A 23894-nucleotide genomic window follows, 5' to 3' on the forward strand; every position below is an offset into this window, starting at 1 on the left:
AGCATGAAAAAGAAATATGCTAGTAAAAAAAGTTTTACTATTTCTGGCTTTTGGCATTCTTCTCTTGAGAACTTTCCTTTTCAATTACGAAAATATAAGAGGAAATTCGAAGTAGTTCTCTAACTAAAAACATTGTTGTCTTATTTGGCACTATCCATGTTCGATAGGTACTTTTAGGTACTTTTGAGTTAAGATTTGCTTTTGTTTTATTAACATTTATAGAGTGATCACAGTGACTGAGGTAATCCTTATCACGATCCTGTGAAGCCAATGCTATTATTATACCCATTGTGCAGATGGAGAAACCAAGGCAGTTACTGTTCAGCTTCAAGCAGTTCTGCCGTAAAAGAAGTGCTCTGTAGTTTGCCAGTCTTTCTTCCATAGTGTTAGATTTGTTCAAGTAAGAACAGGGTGGGTTCATGGGCATGTGGCCCATGAAGACACAGAGTGCCATGCTCAGCAGGGCATTGCACTTGGAGTTTAATGTTCTGTGGTTTTGGGTCTTGCAATTCTTAATAACTTTAATCTCTGAATTTGTGCTTTGGGCATGAAGTCTCATGGGACAACAGAGTATGAGCCAGAAGCTAGAAGCTAGTTCAAGCTCAGTCCCACTTGTGTCACACCCCCACCCCCACCCCGCCAGATCCCCTGGATGGGTTCTAAGCGGCTGCCTCCCCACTCCTACCCTCTATCCACTGTGCTAACAGGTTGTGTTCAGGTTGGAGGACAGGGGGCCCGGGGTCTGCTGGTGGAAGACCAGTGGCATCTCAGGGAGGAGCAAGGCAGCAGCTACGCCCGCTGGGCTGACAGCACCAGGTGTGTTTGGTGAGGACTGAGTGGGGAGCCTGTCACCTATCCCCAATCCAGGCACTGAGCGTGAGTCCAGCACTGGCTGGCACAGAGGCTGCAATCCCTTGTGGGCTCACGGGAAGTGGAGATTGACTTGACTTCCCTGGCCCAGGCAGGAACCCACATTTTTATCTTACTCTGGGCCCTGCAAAGTAGGGAGCCAGCCTGAATCAGAAGCATGGGGACTACTATGGTTTGAATTGTATCCCCCTCAAAATTTGTATGTTGAATTCCTAACCCCCATTACCTCAGAATGAGACCTTATTTGGAGATAGGGCCTTTATGGAGATAATCAAGTTAAAATGAGGTGCTTAGGGTGGGCCCTAATTTAATATGACTGGTGTCCTTATAAGAAGGGGAAATTGGAACACAGAAATATGCATAGAGAGTAGATGATATGAAGAGGCACAGGGAGAAGACGCTCATCTACAAGCCAAGGAGGGAGCCTGGACCAGATACTTCTCTCACAGGCTCAGATGGGGCCAATCCTGCTGACACCTTGATTTTTTACTTCTAGCCTCCAAATCTGTGGGACAGTGAATTTCTATGAAGTCACTCATTTGTGGTACTTTGTTATTGCAGCCCTAGCAAACTAGTACAGGAACTAACAACATATCTACCATTAATAGTTGTTTTTGTGTTTGTGTTAATTTCTATCTCCCAGTTAAGTAAATGTGTATTTTTCTTAAATGGGTATATTCTTAAAGCACCTAAAATGGATGAGCTCGTGTAAACAGTTTTGCGTTCAATAATGTCACATCATTTCCGGAGTTGTTTTGGCTGTTGGTGAAGTTGTTTTCTGTTTCTATTTGTTTTGGTGACCTAGTCTTTGAATCACATCCCCAGGGCTTCAACAAGCAGGCATTCGTAGAGGGAAGTTTAACTGTGTTCTGTCTTACTGTGTCTTGCCGTAACTTGCTCTTTGTAGCCAGGCTTCCTGGTGACTGATATGGTATGTTTTCAAGTCTATAAAAAGATAACAGAGCTGCTGTGAATAATGATTTTTATACCAGCCATGTCTATTAGGTACTTTTGAGTTAAAGACAAAATGATGGAGGGATAGACTAAAAGCTAAAAGGAAGAGAAAGGTTTTCAACTCAACTTATCAATTCACTGGTAAGATACAGAGAGATACAGCGAAGAACCTCAGAAGAGATGAGATTTTCTGCAAGGGTCAGCTACTGCTAACTGAGGAAGGGACGGGAGGGAATCTGAGTAAGCACGGTGTGGTAAGGACAGTCTACAAGGGTTAACCCACTTCACACAGGGTTTGGTAACAGGCAATTTGAATCCCCACAAAACTGGAGCCAGTGGAGCTGATTAGCTGGGTTTCATGTTTCCCGCATGTGAGAAAGAGTATTGTGTGCCCCGTGGAACTGGGAGTGGTGATTTGGGAAGATTAGAAAAAAAAGGGAGAGAACACGTAAAAAGATTTAGCAAGAGGGATCCCATAGGCCTGTGGAGATGATGATTATCCAGGTTCAGAAGCTGCAGGAAAATAAAGAAAGCTCAAAGTCAAGGACAGTGCTAGGGCAGATAAAGAAACGGAAGTTCTGCGACAGGATAAGGACATATTTTAAAATGTACTTTATATTTTAGTTGATTAATAGCAGGCAATTGAGAGGTAGCCACAGGCTTTGTTAGGTGCTGTCAGATTAAGAGACAAACACCAAATCTCAGATGATTTGGGATAAAATGCAAATATGCATGCAGAGAGGGCCAGAAGGGACAGGCACACTTTTCACTTTGTTCTGCGGGACTGTTCTTTCAAGTTCTGCAAGCATCAGAAATTCCTTGCTTATTGGTTTGGAAAGTCATATTAAGAATCCAGATTTTCTGCATCATTCAGCCATGAACAGAACTTGATTCAGTGGCTTACAACATCCTTTCCTGCTACAGAGTAATCTAAGTAAGGAACACAATCAGATCTGAATCCACTGTTCACTGCACAGGACAAACCCAAATTTGTGTTGCTGGAAAAGGTCAATACATCTCAAGAGAGATACTGCTCACCTTCAGATTGGTTACAGGAGAGAAATGCCCTCCCCACTATCTTCTGGACCCTTTCCACGCCCAAACTGAAATACAGTAGTCTCCCTCTTTTCGGGGGGGATACATTCTGAGACCCCCAGTGGATGCCTGAAACCGCAGATGGTACCAAACCCTATATATACTATGTTTTTTCCTATACATACATACTTAGGATAAAGTTTAATTTATAAATTAGACACAGTAAGAGATTAACCACAGTAACTGATAATGAAATGAAAGAATTATAATATACTGTAATAAAAATTATGTGAATGTGGTCTCGCTCAAAATATCTCGTTGTACTGTATTCACCCTTCTTGTGCCGATGCGAGATAATAAAATATCTATGTGATGAGATGAAGTGAGGTGAATGCCGTAGGTATTATAACATAGTATTAGGCTACCCGCGACCTTCTGGTGACACCTCAGAAGAGGGATCATCTGCTGTCTGACCATGGTTGACCTTGGGTAAACTGAAACTGCCGAAAGCAAAATGGAAGCTAAGGGTGGGGGAGGGACTACTGTACTGTCAGAGCGTAAAGGAACTGGACAGACTCAGGAGATGTTACAGGGCAGAGAGTGCCTGAGCACCGGCCGTGTGGGTGGATAGAGGAGAAGATATTTAGTTTTTTTTAAAGATTTTATTTATTTATTTGACAGGGAGAGACACAGTGAGAGAGGGAACACAAGCAGGGGGAGTGGGAGAGGGAGAAGCAGGCTCCCGGCCAAGCAGGGAGCCCGATGCGCGGCTCCTTCCCAGGACTCTGGGACCATGACCTAAGCCGAAGGCAGACGCTTAACGACGGAGCCACCCAGGTGCCCTGAGGAGAAGAGCTTTAAATCCAGGCAAATGGGGTGGGAGATTGAAACTGGATTGTATTTGCCAAGCTGTGGCTTCCTAATAGCTTTCTTAAGCATTGCACTTGATGTGAACCGTGTATGTGAACTTTTCCTTCCTCTTCCCTTAATATGGAGGAGCACAGAGGCTGACTTTTTATGTGTAGTTGGATTAGGTGGCCACCACCATAATGGAATTTATTAAATACCAGAAAGCCCTTTGCTTGCCTAAAATCCACCATAAAAAGAGCATTTCTTTAGGAATTGTTGTTTTATTGCTTGTTTCAAGTGTTTTTGTGTGAAAAGTACAGAAACCTCAATGAAGTCTTAATGCTTCAAACCTTATCTTACTCACTTACCACTTCAAACCTCCACCCATTTCTAAGAGAAGAGCTGTCTAAAGCGGACGGAGGCACCCCAAGGCAGGTGGAGGTGATCAGAAGGGGTGCCAAAAGTGAAGTAGTGGGGGCGTCAAGGGAAATGTCCTACAGGTACCTACAGTCAGCACCGTTCCAACGGACGGATCAGACGGGAATAGTAGCCCCAGGCTTTAGACTCCAACCTCATGGTATCGTAGGAATTGGCAGGCATTTGCCAGCCAACTGAACAGCTGAAACCAGAAAACAAATCATTGCAATTACCTTTTCCAGAAACCTCATGTTCCGTTGATCACTAAATCTTGTCATTTCTTCCCCCTTTAAATTCTCTTTCTAGTGACTGGAGTCTCACCATTCCCTCCTTTCCTTTCTCACCACACCCAGCTGAATTGAGGCCTTCTGTCCCCTTACTGGATCATAGCAATAATCCCCAGACAGTGCTCCAGCTCCGTGGTGGACTGTCTCATCCCACCTAAGGATGAGAACTCCTCCAGGCCAGGAACTTGGACGTTTGTCTCACACCTATATTCTTAGCACCTAAAACAATGCTGGGCACACAGTAAGTGCTCAGTAAATGCTTTTGTTGAATGATTCACCATGCCAATTCATCTACACCAGAGCCTCAGTCATGCCTTCTCTTATTCCCAAAGCTCTCTCTCTCATCTGAAGAATAATAGACAAATTTTTTAATGAAATTCAACTTCGTCATAAAATGACCTCAAACCACCTCTTTCTAATTTTATATTGTATAACCACCAGAGTCTTTTATATAGGTGGACTCTCATCACCCTGGAGCTGATTATTTTTGTCACTTCTGAGATTTGGTGATATTCGCTCTGCCTAGAATGCCTCCTTGCCCACCTCCTCAGCTGTGCACCTATAGACCTCCTCCACTATTCTGAACTCTCTCTTTCATTTCTGCAATGAAAACAGGCATCTTGCTTGGCTAGTTCACCAATGTGCCTCTGTGTGTGACAAAAGGTCACTAATAAATGACTGTTGAATGAAAATGTGTGTGTGTGTGTGTGTGTGAGAGAGAGAGAGAGAGAGAGAGAGAGAGAGAGATTTCTCTGAAAAGCCAAATTACCCCTCCTAACCCTGGCTTTTACCTCAATATGTTTATTTATACCTCTGACATCAAAATATACTTCAGCGTTAAGTTATAATTCTTTCTGTACATTTCATGATATACTCCCAGGGTTAACATCAATTCCTTAAGGGCAAACACTATGACATACATATCCTTCTTTCTGCAGGGTTCCTAACACATACCATACTAGGGACTGAAAAAATGTTTGTTTGAAATTTTAAGTCTCCTACTTCAAATTTTTGGCAACAATCTGCAGCAGTTTATTTTCTTCTTTATATGTTATCAATTAATGTATGTAAATAAAGCTAGAACTAGACCTATATTGTCCTCACTGAGCACATGGATATTAAACTTCAGAGACAAAATGGATTCGGAAAAAAATGTAAAAGAATGATTCAGTGAAATAACCTTTATAGTCCCACCAGCTCTAAAGTTCATGGTTAGGGTTTATGGGTAAAGTTAGTCTCCTCCAAATGGCCTAATTCCTTCCAGTCTGTTCTCTGTCTCCTCCCTGGAAAGTGGGCAAGTGCATGCAACCACACCCACTCTCCCCACTCAGAATGATCCGAGGACACTGAGGACCCATGTCCACCTCACATATGACACTAGTTGAGGATCCAGTCAAGTGTCTTAAGTTCTGGGCTATTTTCTTTTGTTTTTCATCATTTGCTTTAAGGGTTATTTTAAATGTAGTTATAATGTTTTCTTTGGAATTGATGGAACTCCTTTCTTTTCTTTAACTAGAATTCTCATGATTTCAGAAGAAATAGATATACTTTTATGGGACAGATATTTAGGCAAATAATTCCTCTCTCTGTCTCTGGTCTCTGGTGCCTACCACATGGTTAGCACTCAATGAATACTTGCGGAATGTAGTAATATTCTACATGCAGTCATAAAAGGATTACCTTAAACCTAAATTCCACATTTGATCAAGGAAGAATTCTCCTCCCATTTCTTAGAAAAATACATGTTAGGGGCACCTGGGTGGCTCAGTCGTTAGGTGTCTGCCTTTGGCTCAGGTCATGATCCCAGGGTCCTGGGATCGAGCCCCACATCGAGCTCCCTGCTCAGCGGGAATCCTGCTTCTCCTTCTCCCACTCCCCCTGCTTGTGTTCCCTCTCTCGCTGTGTCTCTCTCTGTCAAATAAATAAATAAAATCTTTAAAAAAAAAAAGTACATGTTATCCTGTGGGGCCAAAGGGTGGGTCTAAAATGATCTCATCCTCAGAAGAACCCAGAAGTAGAAAGTAGAACCACTGTCTTCTGTGGATTTTATCCCCTACCCCCACCCTCGCAAAAAGGATAAAAGTTAGCTTATAAGTTACTTCTAGTAAATCAATCCTTTCTTTCCTCTTAAACTTATAATTATGAAGGGAAGTATAATAACATTTTACTGCAAAGAGATTTAGTAATTCTGGCAGTCCTTCATTAATCACTTAATCAGTGTTCAAGCAGAACTGATGTCCTTGACATATATAATCAATCTTGATTCCTCCCACATTTGATTTTCATCCTTTCAAAACCTGACTATAGACACTAAGGATTGGTGGCCTTTTTCCACATTATGTTTTTGTTACAGACAACCCATATATGCATATAACAATAATCAGAATATTGATACCTGTATTGGGTCTCCTCATAGTCTATTTGAAAGCAGTTGTTTTCTCTTCAGTGAATTTATAGAGATTAATGGTGCCAGGACCAGATTCTATTATAGTTTAATGGGAAAATGGGATTGGGTCATTTTTTAGCTTCATATGGCCTAGTATTCTTTTGGAGATGGCATATTTATTGTTATTGTTAAGCCAGAGCTACTTGTTTATGATACATTCTGAGGAACTTTTCCAAAAGCTACATTCTAAAGGCAGCTGGGCATGAAAACATAACACGCCAAAGGTGAGCAGCATGGGATTAAGTTTGTCAAATATCTTCTGCTTCAGAAGGGTATTTTTATGATCACTGGTGTAACTCCAGAAGTTCTGATCCCACCACTCCTTTTCTCGTAACACTTAATAATTTGAACATTTAAAAACATTATTTATTCACCCAAAATTTTAGTGATATATAATTTCAATGTTGACTTACAGACCATCCATTCACTCATCCATACACTGCTTGTCAACATCATGTGTTTGTCTCTTTCTTATCAGAGAGCTGCAGTATAGACTTCACAGGTAGATACTAGTGTGGAAGATGAACAGATGAGGACTCTTAATTCATGATTGCTCACATATTTGAACAAACAAGACAAGAATTTTGTTATCTGGCTTTTGAAGAGTATTTTTCCTCCATAAAAGGTGACTTCAGGATTTTTTTAAAAGTCTACACACACTGTGTGCTGCAAAAGCTAGAGTAAAAATGAATTTTTCTGGTAATGATAGAAGAGAAGTCTTTGGGGATGCTCAAGTTAGCACTCTCCAGGTGTTCAATCAGATCTATGTTGCCTCTGCAGACCAAGAATTGGGAAGCCAAAGGGATGATAGTAATAATAACATCGACTTGCTGAAGTCTTCCTATGCCAAGGTGGTGTATGATGTGCTTTGCATGGGTTATTTAATGGAATACTTTTAGTATCCCTGTGAGATCAGTATCACATATGCTCCCAGTTCAAAAGGGAAAGGTGAGGCTCATTGAGATTAAAAATTTGCCCAAAATTCCAGACCAGTCTGCCTGACTGAGAGTCCTCAACCCCTCGTCTCTCTACCCATCTTAGGTGTATAAACTGAGGCCCAGGGGGCTGAGATCCAGCCAGTAAGTAGGTGGCTATATTTGAACATGTATTTGAGATAGAAGCTAACCTACAGAACAGTTATAGTAAAATAATTATCCTTTAGTGAAAAATTAATGAAACTCTGGGCTAGCTAGAAAGTAATTAGTAGATTACAACAGAAATTAAGGTTAACCTTCTACCCAGGCATGAAAAGGTGAAAAGGAGAGTTGGAGAGAAGGTTAATTATCAGAGTCCACATCACTTTGGCAAGGGGTAGATTTGATCTTGAATGACTATTACTAATAACCATATAGACATCGTCTTCATTAGGAAAACAAATCTCCTGATCTAAATGAAATCTCCCTAAAACCATTCATTCTCTTCCCCCGCCCAAACACACACTTGCTTCTCTTTTGCTCTGATATATGATGATCAAAGCAATTTTCTGACAACTAATTCAACTCCCCAAATATATGGTTATGAGTAAAGTTATCAATTATTAAATGAGGCATAGCTTTAATTAATACATTGACAATCTTTTTTTTTAACAATGTCGTCAGTGATTTTGGTTACAGTAAATCAGTTCTTGGCCTGAGTAACTTTGGAAAAAACAAAAGAACTTTTACCAAAATGAAACATTGTCCCCATGCACTGATGCACAAGGAGGCTTGTCCTGCACTGTCCCAAATCTCCAGAAGGCCTCTGCCTGTCATTCTATGCCCCCGCCACACAACACAACTTGCCCTAAACCACAGCCATTTTAAGGAAAGCTGATAAGGTTCCTTCAGCTTTTTAAAGAATGGAGAGGAGGTAAAATATAAGAAGGGAGCCTACCTAATGAGTGAACAAAAGAGCTCTTGGACCTTGACCAGACATTCTGAGGTGAGAAGCTCAGGAACCCCAGGCCTTCCAACCTCTGCAGGCAGGACTGTGCAGCGTCAGCACATTTAATCAATATCAAGCATTTACTGAACTTCTATAACATACTCGGTTCATTCCGTGCTTAGACTGAAGAAATTAGACATGATTTCTACCTCCAAAAAACCTGTGAGAGGACACGTTCATAATTGTATAACAGGTGTTTTCCAGACCAGTGACTTGAGAGATAGTCCGATAGTGGGCAGGTAGCTAACACCCATGCCCTAGCTGGGCCCCACCAGCTTTTCCACAGGAAATTCACCGAAATCTCTTCTGCCGGCTCCAGAGGTTAGAGGCTCAGAAGTGTATCACAAAAGCCTACTTTCTCCACATCTCTCTGTGGCCTGAGTGGCTTGGCCACTGCCATAGTCCTCTGCCATCCCTCATGTATCTACACATGGTGCCGGGTCTGAGCCAGTGTCCTGGGCATCCACCTATTGCTGGTCCCACCCAACGAGGCTGCTCTTGTGAAGAGGCCATCCCCAGAGCAAATGTTCCCAGTTTTTTACTCCGCACGGAGCCAGCACTGAGAACAAATGTGGAGAAGCTTTTTTCCCACCAGCATTGCACCTTGTATCAAGACACAAAACAGCACTTCACTTACACACTTTTGTTTTTCTATAGGAATCTGATGGTAGAACTTTCCATTTCAGTGACCCTTGGTTCAGCTGGTAGGTTTCTAATATTCAGGCACTTGCCTGAAGAAAACCAAAGGGTCACCATACCTCTGGGCATACAATGTCCTTCCCTTTTAGCCCTGGGTATTATTACCAATCCCTGCTCTCTATCCAGCTGTGGCGAGCTCCTTCGCCATAATACCGCTCCCTGTGGGTCAACAGGCAGCCTTTGCAGCTGTATGTCCATGGAGGTCTTAGATCACTTCCCCATTAGTTCCAACAAGTCCATTTTGTTTCCCAAGAAACCCCTCTGTTTTGTGCAAATAAAGCTCTTCGGGTGGACCCATCCATCAACTCCAGATCTGTTCAAAATGACTGTAAATTGTGACACATGACAGCATATAGACATGTACACTGGGATCCTCATGACACTAGTTAATGATACATGAAAGTTCCATGCCACATTTTCTCTTTTGTTGTTTCAGATAAAGGAATATTCATTATCCAGAGTGAAAGCCTCAAGAAATGCATTCAAGCAGGCAAATCTGTACTGACCCTGGAGAACTGCAAACCACCGAACAAGCACATGCTGTGGAAATGGGTTTCAAACCACCGCCTCTTTAACATAGGAGGCAGTGGCTGCCTAGGCCTGAATTTATCTAATCCAGAGCAGCCATTGAGCATATATGAGTGTGATTCCACTCACATTTCCTTGAGATGGCTCTGTAACAGGAACATGCTCACCGGCCCTCTCAAGTACACGGTCCAGGTGAACCACAACAACATGCTTGTGGCCTCATGGAAATATCTTCACAAGTGGATTTCCTATATGTCAGATGGTGGAAGCATTTGTGAATATCTGCACAAAGGTAAAAAAAAAAAATAATTGAAATAAAACTACTTGTGAAAGGGTATATTTAGAAAGTTTGCCCCTAAGTAAAGTTTTGTGAATTATATGACAGCACCTAGAGTCTCAAGGGACGTCTGCTAAACACATTTCAGTTGCTTACTCGCTTATTATAAAAGGATTATTGGAGTCTTGGAATGAGCTTTCTACATTCTGCTAAAGAAGCAAAACTTGGAATTTAAAGGTATTAGGGGAGAAAACACTTAAATAACTCTGGGAATCAATGGAAAGGAGGAGAAAGAATGGAAGGCTAGGAGAGAAAAAGAAAATAAAGGTGGGAAGAAAAGGTCTATGAAGTAAAGACTTATCAGGATGAATAGAAGAACCTCTCCTGCCCCCATTTCTCTTATTGTAGAAACTCAGCCCCATGTATGAGTGTGTCCACAGAGCACCTCAAAGCTTCCTCACTGGCATCCACATCATGGTCGTGGACAAGGCATTTAAAGATAAACCACAATGTCAAAGCCATTGGCAAGTGTCAAGGGGTGGAAAAGCATGGTTTCAGGAGTGGAGGTTTTCCTTCTCCATAGTTCTGTAATATTTGGCATTTTGAGCAGGAAAAAAAAAAAAGACAGAACATGGTATAAATTCTGAAACCTCAAACCTGGCTCTTAGACTTCTCTCTGTAGCTCTCTTCATTCATTCATCCATCTAACCTTCACTTATTTATTGAGCACTGACTGTTTCTCTGGTACAGTGCTGGGCATTTAATTTACACAAGCCAACGAGACAGATGTGGCCCCTGACCTCATGGTGCTCTGTAGAATTATGGCTTAACAAGAGCATATCCTTCTAAGAACTTTACACCAGTCCTAGGAAGCAGAGCAAGGGACTCCCAAGATCCAAAGCAGGATTTTCTTTTGTACCTACAATAAACCAAATAAAAAGAGAGCCAAGAGCAAGCCATTTTCAGGACTCACTACAATAAGCAAGTGTTGCAAGCCAGCACTCTGAATAGTCTTCGATTCTAAGGAAGAACTTAATATTTTGCTTTATGTTAATTTTTTAGCCTTATACCCACATTCCTACACACTCAGGGGAAGACTGAGTAGAAGTCAGGGGATTGAAACAGGGGGATGTATCCTGAAATACCTGTAATTCCTAAACCGCCAAACCTCCAGGGCTGGCAATGTGGTGTGTGCTCAATCTAGCCTTGCAAACTGTGGCGAGGGAGTGAAAACCTCCACAGCTGGCCTTTCTGCTCCAAGACCCCCTTAACTGAGGGTGGCCCAGATCCCCCCTCACCACTGAAAGCACCCCCCACCCCGGCCCCACTGAGTCATGCTTAAGGCCGAGGATACCCGATTATTGAAATACTCTGAGAAAGCAGCCGACAGGCCACCTCCTCGCAGTAGAGGCCTCCTAGCTAGTCATCCTATTTTCCCCTCTCCCCGTGTCGGTTCGGTTTGCCACACTGCACCCTGAGTTAGTCTTTAAAAATGGAAATCTGATCATGTCATTTTCCCATTCAAAACTCACTACTGACTTCCCACCACCCTCACAGCAAAGGCCAAAATCCATAATGCGGCAGAGCCGGCCCTCTGTGAGCTGACGCTCCAGTACATCCCCAATCCCACTTCCTTTTGCACCTCTTTGTGCTTCCCCTTTCACACCCCCCACACACTCTTGTCACAGGCCCTTCTTATTTGCTGTCCTGCCCACCAGAACGACTCTTTTGCAAAGACTTGCATCTTGACCTCACCCAGTTCTTATTCAGAGAGGCCTTCGTTGACAACCCTCTCCACAACAGTGCTCCTCCATCCTTCAAACACACACACTATCTTCCTGCCTTGCTTTGTTTTTCTTCATGGCACTTATCACTATCTGAAATTATATGTTTACTTGTACACTTCCTAGAACAGAAGCTCCCTATGAAAGGGAAGATTTGCAATTTGCTCTCTAGTACATCCCCAGTGTTGGGCACATTAAATGCCCAATAAATATCTGTTGAATGAATGAATTCATAAATGCCTATACAATTCTTGAGGTTCAGATGGTGATCCCTGATGTATTTGGGGGTGAGAAGGTATTTTAAAATAGATTTTCATTTAATTTTCCTTCTCAGCCACTGACAAATATGTGTGCTACGGTGGTGGGGCACCACTGTAAATAACCAGGTAGAAAATAGGTAAACAAGACGTTTATCAGCACGTGCTCTGAAGCCAGCACTTACCCTTGTACCGTCACACACACTGCCTACAGTGAGGCCCCAAGGATTCTCTGTGGGATAGCGAGCGCCTTATGCATCGTAGGTTCTCAGTCAATAAAAAACGCATTAACTATATGACAGTTTCCAAAGACAAAGCTGACATAATGCTTATTTGACTTTGCCTTTTTCTCCTAGATTTGTACACAATCAAAGGGAACGCCCACGGAACACCATGCATGTTTCCCTTCCAGTATAACCGACAGTGGCATCATGAATGCATCCGGGAAGGGCGGGAAGGCCACTTACTGTGGTGCGCCACGACCAGCCGATATGAACGAGATGAGAAGTGGGGATTTTGCCCAGATCCCAGTAAGAGGAAAATCTAGTTTTCCCCATATGTCATGAATGAATCAAGCATGATTAGAAAGTTATCTGTATTTAAGGAAAAGCACCAGGATTGATATATTGAAGTCTGAATAAGCACTCTGATTCCATTTATCCAGATTTTGATTTTGTGTTTGTTTTGCCTTGAAAAGACAATTCTGATGTATATTCTTTTTTTTTTTCTTATGCTCAAAAGATGTTAATTAGCCTTTCTTCATTAAGCTCAGTGCATAAGGATGCTTTAACCAGAATGAAATTATAACACTCTGTGCGCTCATTAATCCCAGCTTCTGGGCAGAATACGTCAAAACAAACCTGAATGCATATAAAACTCATTCTTTATTTCTACGTGCAACCCACCCCCTCCTATAAGCTGCCTTAATTTCTCCATGTCCAGACTGCCTATCTCGCCCATTGTCAGGTCCAGGCATCAGCTGGTCCCCTGATGACCTTTTTAAAATCACAATTGCCCTCATTATTTCTCAACAATGAGTTCTCATCTTGACTCCCTTTCCTTATTGCTCAATTTCTAGCTATAACCTCAAAATCTGACAGCTGCAATGTTCTAATTTTTTTTTCAGTTAGTACTTTACTATTTTATTTTTATTTAGCTAAAAGTTTTCCAATACCTGCTAAATATTGAAGAATATTTATATATACCTTCTACTTTTTTTTTTTTTTTTTAAGAAGAAAGAGAAGGGGGAGAAGCAGAGGGGGAGAGAGAGAGAGAATCTTAAGCAGGCTCCATGCCCAGTGTGGAGCCCAACTCGGGGCTCAGTCTCACCACCCTGAGATCATGATCTGAGCTGAAATCAAGTCAGATGCTCAACAGACTGGCCACCCAGGCGCCCCTATACTTTCTACTTTCTATATTCAGTGTCCTCCACCTTGGTTCTTGCAAGTCAGAGAGTATAGCTCCTACTATCTCCTCTTCCTTGCCTACCTCCCTTCCACATATATGACAAATACAACAAATAAATTAGAAACAAACGCAAATTGAAGAGATGAATTCCAAAGAATTTATAAGTTATCTGTAGAATTGTTTTCTAATCTAAGAACCAGTATGGCTTAGTGAATAAGAGAGAGTACAGGTTTTGAAGTCAGACAGACCAAGCTTGGAGTCAGTTTCCCTTCAATGATGAGATCTTGAGTCTCCGTTTCTTTGCCATAAAATGGAGATAATAACGGTAACTTTTAGGATTATTGAGATCCAATTTGATGATGCATCTAAGGTACATGTACTTCTGGTACATGGTAAGCACTCACCAGGATTAGCCATTGCCATCAGCATCAACATATATCATCATCAAATCTAACTTATGCATTCAGTATGCACTTCTGAATCAGTGGTTCCTTCTCTTTATTGTCTTTCAGCAGCACTACGTTAGCATAGTGGTGGATATCAAGAGTGTCAGTCCTTAGGACCCTCCCTTCAAAGAACTTGGTCTCTAGATGTAATACAGACAGATTTGCTCTATGCCAGAAAATACAGACTATATTTGATATGATATTCTAGAATCACCAGGGGGATAGTTAACAATACATATCCTGGCCCCTCTATCAGAGATGCAGTGGGTCCAGTGTGTGGGACCCAAGCATCTGCATTTTTGACAAGTAACCTAAATGATCCTGTTGCAGATAATTCTTCATCAGACAATTCACAGTATGCAGATAATTCTGTAAACATACATCTATATACAGAGCTGATATTAAGACATTTAACAACTAATACGGTATGGACTATTGACCAATCCCAGTGGAGACTTTAACACAGAGGTTAGGAATCCTGAAGGCCCAGTGCTGGTTTTAACCCCTCAGCTTTTGGAGTGTGAGGAGATGTGATGAAGGAAGAGATGCAGGAGAGACTGGGGCAGGGGCGCTTGGGTGGCTCAGTGGGTTAAGCGTCTGCCTTCAGCTCAGGTCATGATCCCAAGGTCGTGGGATCCAGCCCCACATCAGGCTCCCCAGTCAGCTGAGAGTCTGCTTCTCCCTCTCCCTTTGCCCCTCCTCCCCCACTCATGCTCGCTCCCTCTATCTCAAATAAATAAATAAAATCTTTAAAAATAAATTAAAAATAAACCAATATCAATATCATTAACATGTATTTCACATGGCCTTAATACTGGGGACATTTTTTTAAATTTTTTTTTATTATGTTATGTTAGTCACCATACAGTACATCATTAGTTTTTGATGTAGTGTTCCATGATTCATTATTTGCATGTAACACCCAGTGCTCATTACAACACATGCCCTCCTTAATACCCATCACTGGGTTACCCCATCCCCCTCCCCCCCTCCCCTCTGAAACCCTCAGATTGTTTCCCGGAGTCCATAGTCTCTCATGGTTCATCTCCCCCTCTGATTTCCCCCTCTTTCTTCAGTTTTCCCTTCCTTCCCCTAATGTCTTCCGTGCTATTCCTTGTGTTCCACATATGAGTGAAACCATATGATAATTGTCTTTCTCTGCTTGACTTATTTCACTTAGCATAATCCCCTCCAGTTCCATCCATGTCAATGCAAATAGTGTGTATTCATCCTTTCTGATGGCTGAGTAATATTCCATTGTATATATGAACCACATCTTCTTTATCCATTCATCTGTTGAAGGGCATCTCAGCTCCTTCTACAGTTTGGCTACTGTGGACATTGCTGCTATGAACATTGGGGTGCATGTGCCTCTTCTTTTCACTATATCTGTATCTTTGGGGTAAATACCCAGTAATGCAATTGCTGGGTCATAGGGTAGCTCTATTTTTAACTTTTTGAGGAACTTCCATACTGTTTTCCAGAATGGCTGCACCAGCTTGCATTCCCACCAACAGTGTAAGAGGGTGCCCCTTTCTCCACATCTTCTCCAACATTTGTTGTTTCCTTTCTTGTTGATTTTTGCCATCCTAACTGGTGTAAGGTGGTATCTCAATGTGGTTTTGATTTGAATTTCCCTGATGGCTAATGATGTTGAACATTTTTTCTTTTTTTTTAAAAAATTTTATTTATTTATTTGTAAGAGAGAGTGAGTGAGAGAGAGCATGAGCAGGGAAAGGGGGAGAAACAGACTCCTCCGCTGAGCAGGGAGCCCGACGTGGGGCTCGATCCCAGGACCCTGGGGTCATGACCTGAGCCGAAGGCAGACGCCTAACCAACTGAGCCACTTAGGCATCCCAATGTTGAACATTTTTTCATGTGTCTGTTAGCCATTTGTATGTCTTCTTTGGAGAAGTGTCTGTTCATGTTTTCTGACCATTTTTTGACTTAACTTTTTGTTTTTTGGGTGTTGAGTTTGAGAAGTTCTTTACAGATCTTGGATACCAGCCCTTTATCTGTAATGTCATTTACAAATATCTTCTCCCATTCTGTGGGTTGTCTCTTAGTTTTTTGACTGTTTCCTTTGCTGTGCAGAAGCTTTTTATCTTGATGAAGTCCCAAAAGTTTGTTTTTGCTTTTGTTTCCCTTGCCTTTGGAGATGTGTCATGAAGGAAGTTGCTGTGGCCGATGTTGAAGAGGTTACTGCCTATGTTCTCCTCTAGGATTTTGACTTTTTTTTTAACCACAGTATTCTCCCTGAGGTTCTGTGAAGAGCCCTGTTACCATTCTCTGTCTCCTGTATTCAATTATGGTTTCCCAGGTGGAAGCTTGGGTACAGTGGTGCTTGAGGCTTTTCACCCCCCAGTCTTCCTATAGCTCAGAAGCTTCTTCTGCTTGACAGCCTGCTAGATTCCAGCTCTCCTGACCTTTACCTCAACCAGCACCATTTGTATAGTGCTAAATTACACTTCCAGTTTTCTTCCTTTCTTGTTACTTTTGGTTCCTCGTAACCAACATAACTCAAAATGATGTGTCAAAGGCTGAAATCTGAGCAAGCTGATAGCTCTTTCCACGGGAGCAACAAGTGAATAGGACAGAAAGGAGTGAGTGGAATAAAGCAAAGATTTGTACTTCTGTATCTCATCTTTCTTAATGGAAGGTTTTAGTATCTCACTGCAAAATGATGCTTCCCTTTTTTAAAAAAAAAGTTGACTGTAAGTGAGCAAAATTTAAATTTAGTACTACTACATATATAAACACACTGGCAGGAGGGATACAATAAAGCACTTGTCACTATAGATTTTCAGGAACAAGGAGATATATAGGAATCTCTCTGGGTTTGTTTAGAGGCAATTCTGTGCCATGATGAGTCCCTCTTAATTGTGTGTCTTACACAGCTGGACAGTCATGTTCAGTTAGTTTGAGATATTTTTTTTTAAATTTTTTTATTGTTATGTTAATCCCCATACATTACATCATTAGTTTTAGATATAGTGTTCCATGATTCATTGTTTGTGCATAACACCCAGTGCTCCATGCAGAATGTGCCCTCCTCAATACCCATCACCAGGCTAACCCATCCTCCCACCCCCCTCCCCTCTAGAACCCTCAGTTTGTTTTTCAGAGTCCATCGTCTCTCATGGTTCTTCTCCCCCTCCGATTTCCCCCCCTTCATTCTTCCCCTCCTGCTACATTCTTCTTCTTCTAGTTTGAGATATTTTTAAGACTTCAACCTCTGGAATGGTCTGATTGCCCTTGAACCTTATTCAGCTGATACAATTATTTTATCAGTAACTTCAATGGTGTAACGGGCAGATTGGTATCAACATAGATGTATGACTGTGAACCTCACCTAAGCCTCCAACACTGGTTGCAATGCTATTATTTCTCTTTTGTCATACTGCTCTCTTGCTCCCCACAATGACCATACCAACCTCCCTATCCTCCTCTAACTTCTTACCCTACCCCCCATTCTCCTTCCTGATTCTCATCAGATGACCTCAGTTCTTACTCATAATGAAAACAGGATCCATCAGAGGGAAAGTTTTGACAATTTCTGTTCCCTAACCTTTAAGCCCACCTGGGTCTGCACCCATCTTTTTTCCTCCACCCTATACAATAGTGTTCCTCTTTCTATCTAGAGCAAATCTCCCCGCTTGGACTCCAGAGCCTCCCATTCAACGTTCTCCAACCTGTATCTCAGTGTTTCTCAAAGTGTGATCCCCATTCCAACAGCAGCAGCATTCCTTGCAAGTTTGATAGAAAGGAAAATTATCAGCAACACCCCAAACAACTATATCAGAAATTCTAGAAGTGCAGCCCTGCAATCTGTTTTAACAAGTTTTCTAGGTGATTTCAATGCCCACCATTCTACTGGATCCTTCTCCATTAGCAGTTAAACTTGCTTAATTTAAGTCTTTTTTTTTATTTTAAGTTTTTATTTAAATTATAGTTAGTTAACATATGGCAAAATTTATTTCAGGTACATAATTTAGTGATTCATCACTTATATATAACACCCAGTGCTCATCACAACAGGTGCCCTCCTTAATACCCATCACCCATTAACCTATCCCCCTCCCACCTCCCTCCATCAATGCTCAGTTTATTTTCTGTAGTTAAGAGTTTCTTATGGTTGGGATGCCTGGGTGGCTCAGTCGGTTAAGCGTCTGCCTTCGGCTCAGGTCATGATCCCAGGGTCCTGGGATCAGGTCCCACATTGGGCTCCTTGCTGAGCAAGGAGCCTGCTTCTCCCTCTGCCTGCCTCTGTCTCTCTCTCTCTGATAAATAAATAAAATCTTTAAAAAAAAAAAAGAATTTCTTATGGTTTGCTTCCCTCTCTCATTTTTTTTCCCTTCCCCTATATTCATCTGTTTTATTTCTTAAGTTCCACATATGAGTGAAATCATATGGCATTTGTCTTTGACTGACTTATTTTGCTTAGCATAATACACTCTAGCTCCATCCACATCATTGCAAATAGCAAGATTTCATTCTTTTGATGGCTGAGTAATGTTCCATTGTGTATAGATACCACATCTGCTTTATCCATTCATCAGCCGATGGACATTTGGGCTCTTTCCATAATTTGGCTACTATTGATAATGCTGCTATAAACATTGGGGTGCATGTGCCCTTTGAACCAGTATTTTTCTATCCTTTGGATAAATACCTAGTAGTGCAGTTGCTGAGTCATAGGGTAGTTCTATTTTTAACTTTTTGAGGAACCTCCATACTATTTTCCAGAGTGGCTGCCCCAGTTTGCAGTCCCACCAACAGTGTAAGAGAAACCCACTCAAGTCTTAAAATATCTTAAAAATAATATAACACTTTCATACCCACTTCTGCCTCCTGAAAACACCCATGTCTTTTACCCCCCCACCATAGACAGACTTCTCAAAAGAATTGTCTATACTTCTTCACCTTGCTTTCATTCCGCAGTCCACTGTCCCTCCTTGACTTCTATGACAATGCATGCCTGATCTCTATTTTCACAAACCATTCATTCATTCATTCCCACAAATCTGTATTGAACACCTACTATGTGCCAAGTTTGTGCTGGGATTATAACCATGAACATGAAAGATGAAAGTCATAGTGCCTGTCCTAATGAAGTTCACATTCAAGTAAAATACCCAAATTGATATATAATTTTTGATAAGTGCTACTTTAAAAAAAAAATGGTGTTATCAGTAAGAAATCTAATTTAAATTTGTGAGTCAAGGAAAGTTTTTCTGAGTATGTTGTATTTAAATCTCTAGTCCAAGAGATGAATAACAGTTATCAAGATGGAAAGTGAGAGGATGAGATATCCACCTAGAGGTGCATGGTCTATGGGAATGGTCAGCACTAGGTGTACAGGCAATAAAGGAAATACATTGTTTGAATAGAACTAAAAAAAATAATAAAACCAACTAGACGTCAATATGCTTTTGACTCACCATGCACATGCACTGACAATTCTAAACAACATCCATGATAAAATACTCTCACCTGTCCAAGGGTGATTGTTTCCCTACCTTTACCCACAATGTGCCACTAGCCAAATGCCTGAAGGCTTTGAGGAGGGAGAGAGGTTACTTCTACCTAGGAAAGACAATGTGGCAAGAGCACAGTAAGGGATAGAGGAGCAAGACACTCTGGAAAAGTTGGCAGAGGCCAACTCATGCAGAAGCATGATAATTCAAGGTGTTCTAGAGGTAAAGATTTACCTAATTCTAACTATAAATGGAAGCTATAAAGGGATCTTAAGCAGTGATATGATAATGATTTAAAAATTTTTTGAGGATCACTCTGAATTCTTTATGGCAAATGGCTTGCAGGAGGGCAAGAAGGAAATCCTTGAGACCAGTTATAAGGCCCCAGCAGTAGTTGAATCAGGGATAGTGGTGACTTGAGTTAGGTAGCAGAAAGTGGGTTGGAGAATGGATGTATTGAAAATCTAATCTGGAGATAGACTGAATAAGATGTGGTTCTTAGGAACACAGCTGAGCTGGAGAGAAGAAGCTGAGCTGTCATGTGTCTGAGTAGCTGATTAAAGCAACAAGCCAAAAATGAAAGAGTTAAGCCTTTTATCACTTACTGTGAGATATAAGCAAGAACCTAAAATGGGAGGAAGCACCAACTCCTCTTGCTCCATTTTCCTTATGGAATGGCATACTGGTCAAAGGTCAGAAGGATCAGCACAGGCTATTGAGAGAGCCCTCAACAAAAGCCTCCTCAGGTTTGTGGATTCTGGGGTCAAGGGTGAGTGGGGAGGGAAAAGCTAGGAGTGGAAAAGGACTGGGCACTGAGTCAGAGTGGGTAAAACTGTCTTCAAGGTTCCCCCTCCTCTACCCCCCAACCTCAGTAGAGGTACCTGAAGAGGATACCATCCCAAGGCCTCAGAAAAAGAGGCTTAGAAATGAAGGAGCCAGAGCTAGGAATGTGAAGAGCATGATGGCCCAGGGGGGCCTGAATCTTTGACTGAAACTCCCTCCAGAGACTTTAGTGCATCGTCTGTGAACCAAGTCTGATATGGGAGCGGAGCTTTCCCCCGTGAGGTCTACCAGATAAAGCCTTTGTAATTGCCTATGGTCAGGCCTGAAAAATCATATATAGATTTTTAACCAGGTGTTGGATTTCTCACTGGTAAGGACAGACTTGAAGGATAAGGGAGAAAATGAAGTGTTAATTAAGACCCCAGGTTTCTGATATGCATTGCGAAGTTAATGGAGATACAGATTTGGAAGAGACAATGAAGTATTCAGACTGGGACAAGTTATGTATCAGTCAATCATGTGAGATGTGGACTAGGCAGTTAGACATAGAGGTCTCTATATATTTGAGAGTTGTAGTAAAGGGATTTATAGGAATGGGTTAGATAGTCTAGAGTATGTGTAGAATAGAAAGAAAGGGGACTCAGGGCCAAGTCTTAAGACCTCAACATTTAGTTTGAACAGAGAAGAATGAACCAGCAAAGGAGACTAAGAATAGACAGCCAAAGTGGTAGAAGGGTAGCCAGGCATGTAAAGGCAAGAAAAAAGAGTGCATCAGCCAAGACAGGGAACTCAACTTGCCAAATGCTGCCGAAGGGCTTGATTTGACAAGATCTGCAACTTAAGTGTTTGCTGGACTTGGCAACATGGAGGTCACTGATGACCTTACCAAGTAAACTCTAGTTGCCAAACTGAGTGGGTTAAAGAGTAAATGAAAAAAATAGAAGAGGAGGGAACATTTCCCAATTCATTCTGTGAGGCCAATATTACCTTGATACTGAAACCAAACAAAGACATCACAAGTAAAGAAAACTATACACCAGTATCTCTCATGAATATAGATGCAAAAATCCTCAACAAAATACTGGCAAACAGAATGCAACAACATATAAAAAGAATTGTATACCATGACCCACTGGAACTTTTCTCAAGAATGCAAAAGTGGTTTAAAAATCAGGAAACCAATTAATACTCATATCGATAGGATAAAGGACAAAACAAACATGATTATCTCAATAAATGCAGAAAAAATATTTGACAAAATTTAAATCCCTTTGTGTAACTAAGAAAAAAAAAACACTCCAAAACCAGGAACAGAAGGTAATTTCCTCAACCTGATAAGAGCATCTATGAAAAACCCACAACCAACATAATTAATGATAAAAGACTTGATGCTTCCTCCCTACAATCAGGAATAAAATGAGAATGTCCATTCTCACTACCTCTATTCGACATTGTACTGGAGATTCTAATCAGGGAAAGTAAGCAAGAAAATGAAATAAAAGGCATCCAGATTGGAAAGAGGAAGTAAAGCTATCTCTATTTGCAGATGACATGATCTCATATATATAAAATTCTAAGGAATTCACTAAAAAACTATTACAACTAATAAACACATTCACAGCATACAAGATCAATATACAAAAATCAATTGTATCCAGAAATTAAATTATGAAAACAATTCCATTTATAGTAGCATCCCAAAGAATAAAATAGGGGCTCCTGGGTGGCTCAGTCATTAAGCGTCTGCCTTCGGCTCAGGTCATGATCCCAATGTCTTGGGATCGAGCCCTGCATCGGGCTCCCTGCTCAGCGGGAAACCTGCTTCTCCCTCTCCCACACCCCCTGCTTGTGTTCCCTCTCTCACTGTGTCTCTCTCTGTCAAATAAATAAATAAAATCTTTAAAAAATAAAATAAAATAAAATATTTTGGAAAACATTTAATGAAAGAAGTGAAAAACTTACACTCTTAAAACTACAAAATATAGTTGAAAGAAGTTAAAGAAGACATAAATAAATGGAAAGACATTCCATATTCATGGGACCAAAAGACTTAATATGGCTAAGAGGGCACTATCACTGCAATCTCTATCAAAATTCTAGCTGGCTCCTTTGCAAAAAGTGACAAGCTTATCCTAAAATTTATATGGAAATTCAAAGGGCCCAAGAGAGCCAAAATAATCATGAAAAAGAACAAAGTTGGAGGACCTCAAAATATATGCAAAGCTACAGTAATCAAGACAATTTGGTCCTGTCAAAATTGAATAGGGGTGCCTGTCTGGCTCAGTTGGAAGAGCGTGTGACTTTTGATCTCAGGGTTGTGAGTTTGAGCCCCATGTTGGGTAAAGAGATTACTTAAAAAAATAATAAGCTTAAAAAATTAAATAAAATTGTGAGTCCTCATTTATGGTTAATTGACTTTGGACAAAGATGCTAAGACAATTTAATGGGGAAAGAATAGCCTTTCAGCAAATGGTAAGGGAAACTGGGTATCCACATTAAAAAGAATGAAATTGAACACCTATCTCTCACCTTACAAAAAATTAGTTCAAAATAGATCAAAGACTTAAATGGAAAAGATGAAACTATAAAACTCTTAAAAGAATATATAGGGGTATAGCTTCATGGCCTTAAATATGACAGTGGGTTCTTAGATATGACACCAAAACTCAAGCAACAAAAGAAAAAATAGATAAATTGGACTTCATCAAAATTAAAAACCTTTGTGCTTCACTGGACACTATCAAGAAAGTGAAAAGACAACCCATGGAATGAGAGAAAATATTTGCAAGTCATATAAATAATAAAGGACCTTATATCTAGAATATAAAAAGAATTTTTATAATTCAATAATAAAAAAACAACCCAATTAAAAATGGGTAAAGTGTCTGAACAGGCATTTCTCCAAAGAAGATTTGAAGTGGCCAATAAGCACATGAAAAGATGCTCAGTATCATTAGCCATCAGGGAAATTCAAACGAAAACCACAATGAGATGCCACTTTACAACCAGCAGGATGGCTACAACCAGAAAGATAATAACAAATGTTGATGAGGACGTGGAGAAACTGGAACTCTCAGCTACTGCTAGTAGGACTGTAAAAGGGTACCGCTGCTTTGGATTAACAGTCTGTCAGTTCCTCAAAAGGTTGCGTGGATCACTACATCAAAAACTAATGATGTATTGTATGGTGACTAACATTACATAATAAAATAAAATTTAAAAAAAAAGAAAATGTTAAACATTGAGTCACCATATGACCCTGTAGTTGCACTCCTAGGTATGTATCCAGGAGAAATGAAAATGTATGCCCACACAAAAAAAACTTATAAACAAATGCTCATAGCAGCATTATTCATAAAGCCAAAAAAGAGAAACAACCCAAATGTTTATCTACTGATAAAAGCATAAATAACACGTAGTATAGTCATACAGTGGGATATTATTGGTCAATAAAA

At 40.9% G+C, this 23894-nt stretch overlaps 1 protein-coding gene across 1 annotated transcript in view; it reads left to right on the plus strand.

The window, feature by feature from the left end:
• The window catches only part of PLA2R1 (phospholipase A2 receptor 1), a 114272-nt gene that overhangs the window by 6474 nt on the left and 83904 nt on the right, over nucleotides 1-23894 (plus strand). The window contains exons 2-3 of the mRNA XM_032409663.1: nucleotides 9917-10300; nucleotides 12683-12856. Coding sequence (XP_032265554.1) covers nucleotides 9917-10300; nucleotides 12683-12856 — 558 coding nt within the window. The remainder of the gene's footprint in view (nucleotides 1-9916; nucleotides 10301-12682; nucleotides 12857-23894) is intronic.

Source organism: Phoca vitulina, unplaced genomic scaffold (genome assembly GCF_004348235.1).
Source record: "Phoca vitulina isolate PV1807 unplaced genomic scaffold, GSC_HSeal_1.0 scaffold1, whole genome shotgun sequence".
NCBI lineage: Eukaryota > Metazoa > Chordata > Mammalia > Carnivora > Phocidae > Phoca > Phoca vitulina.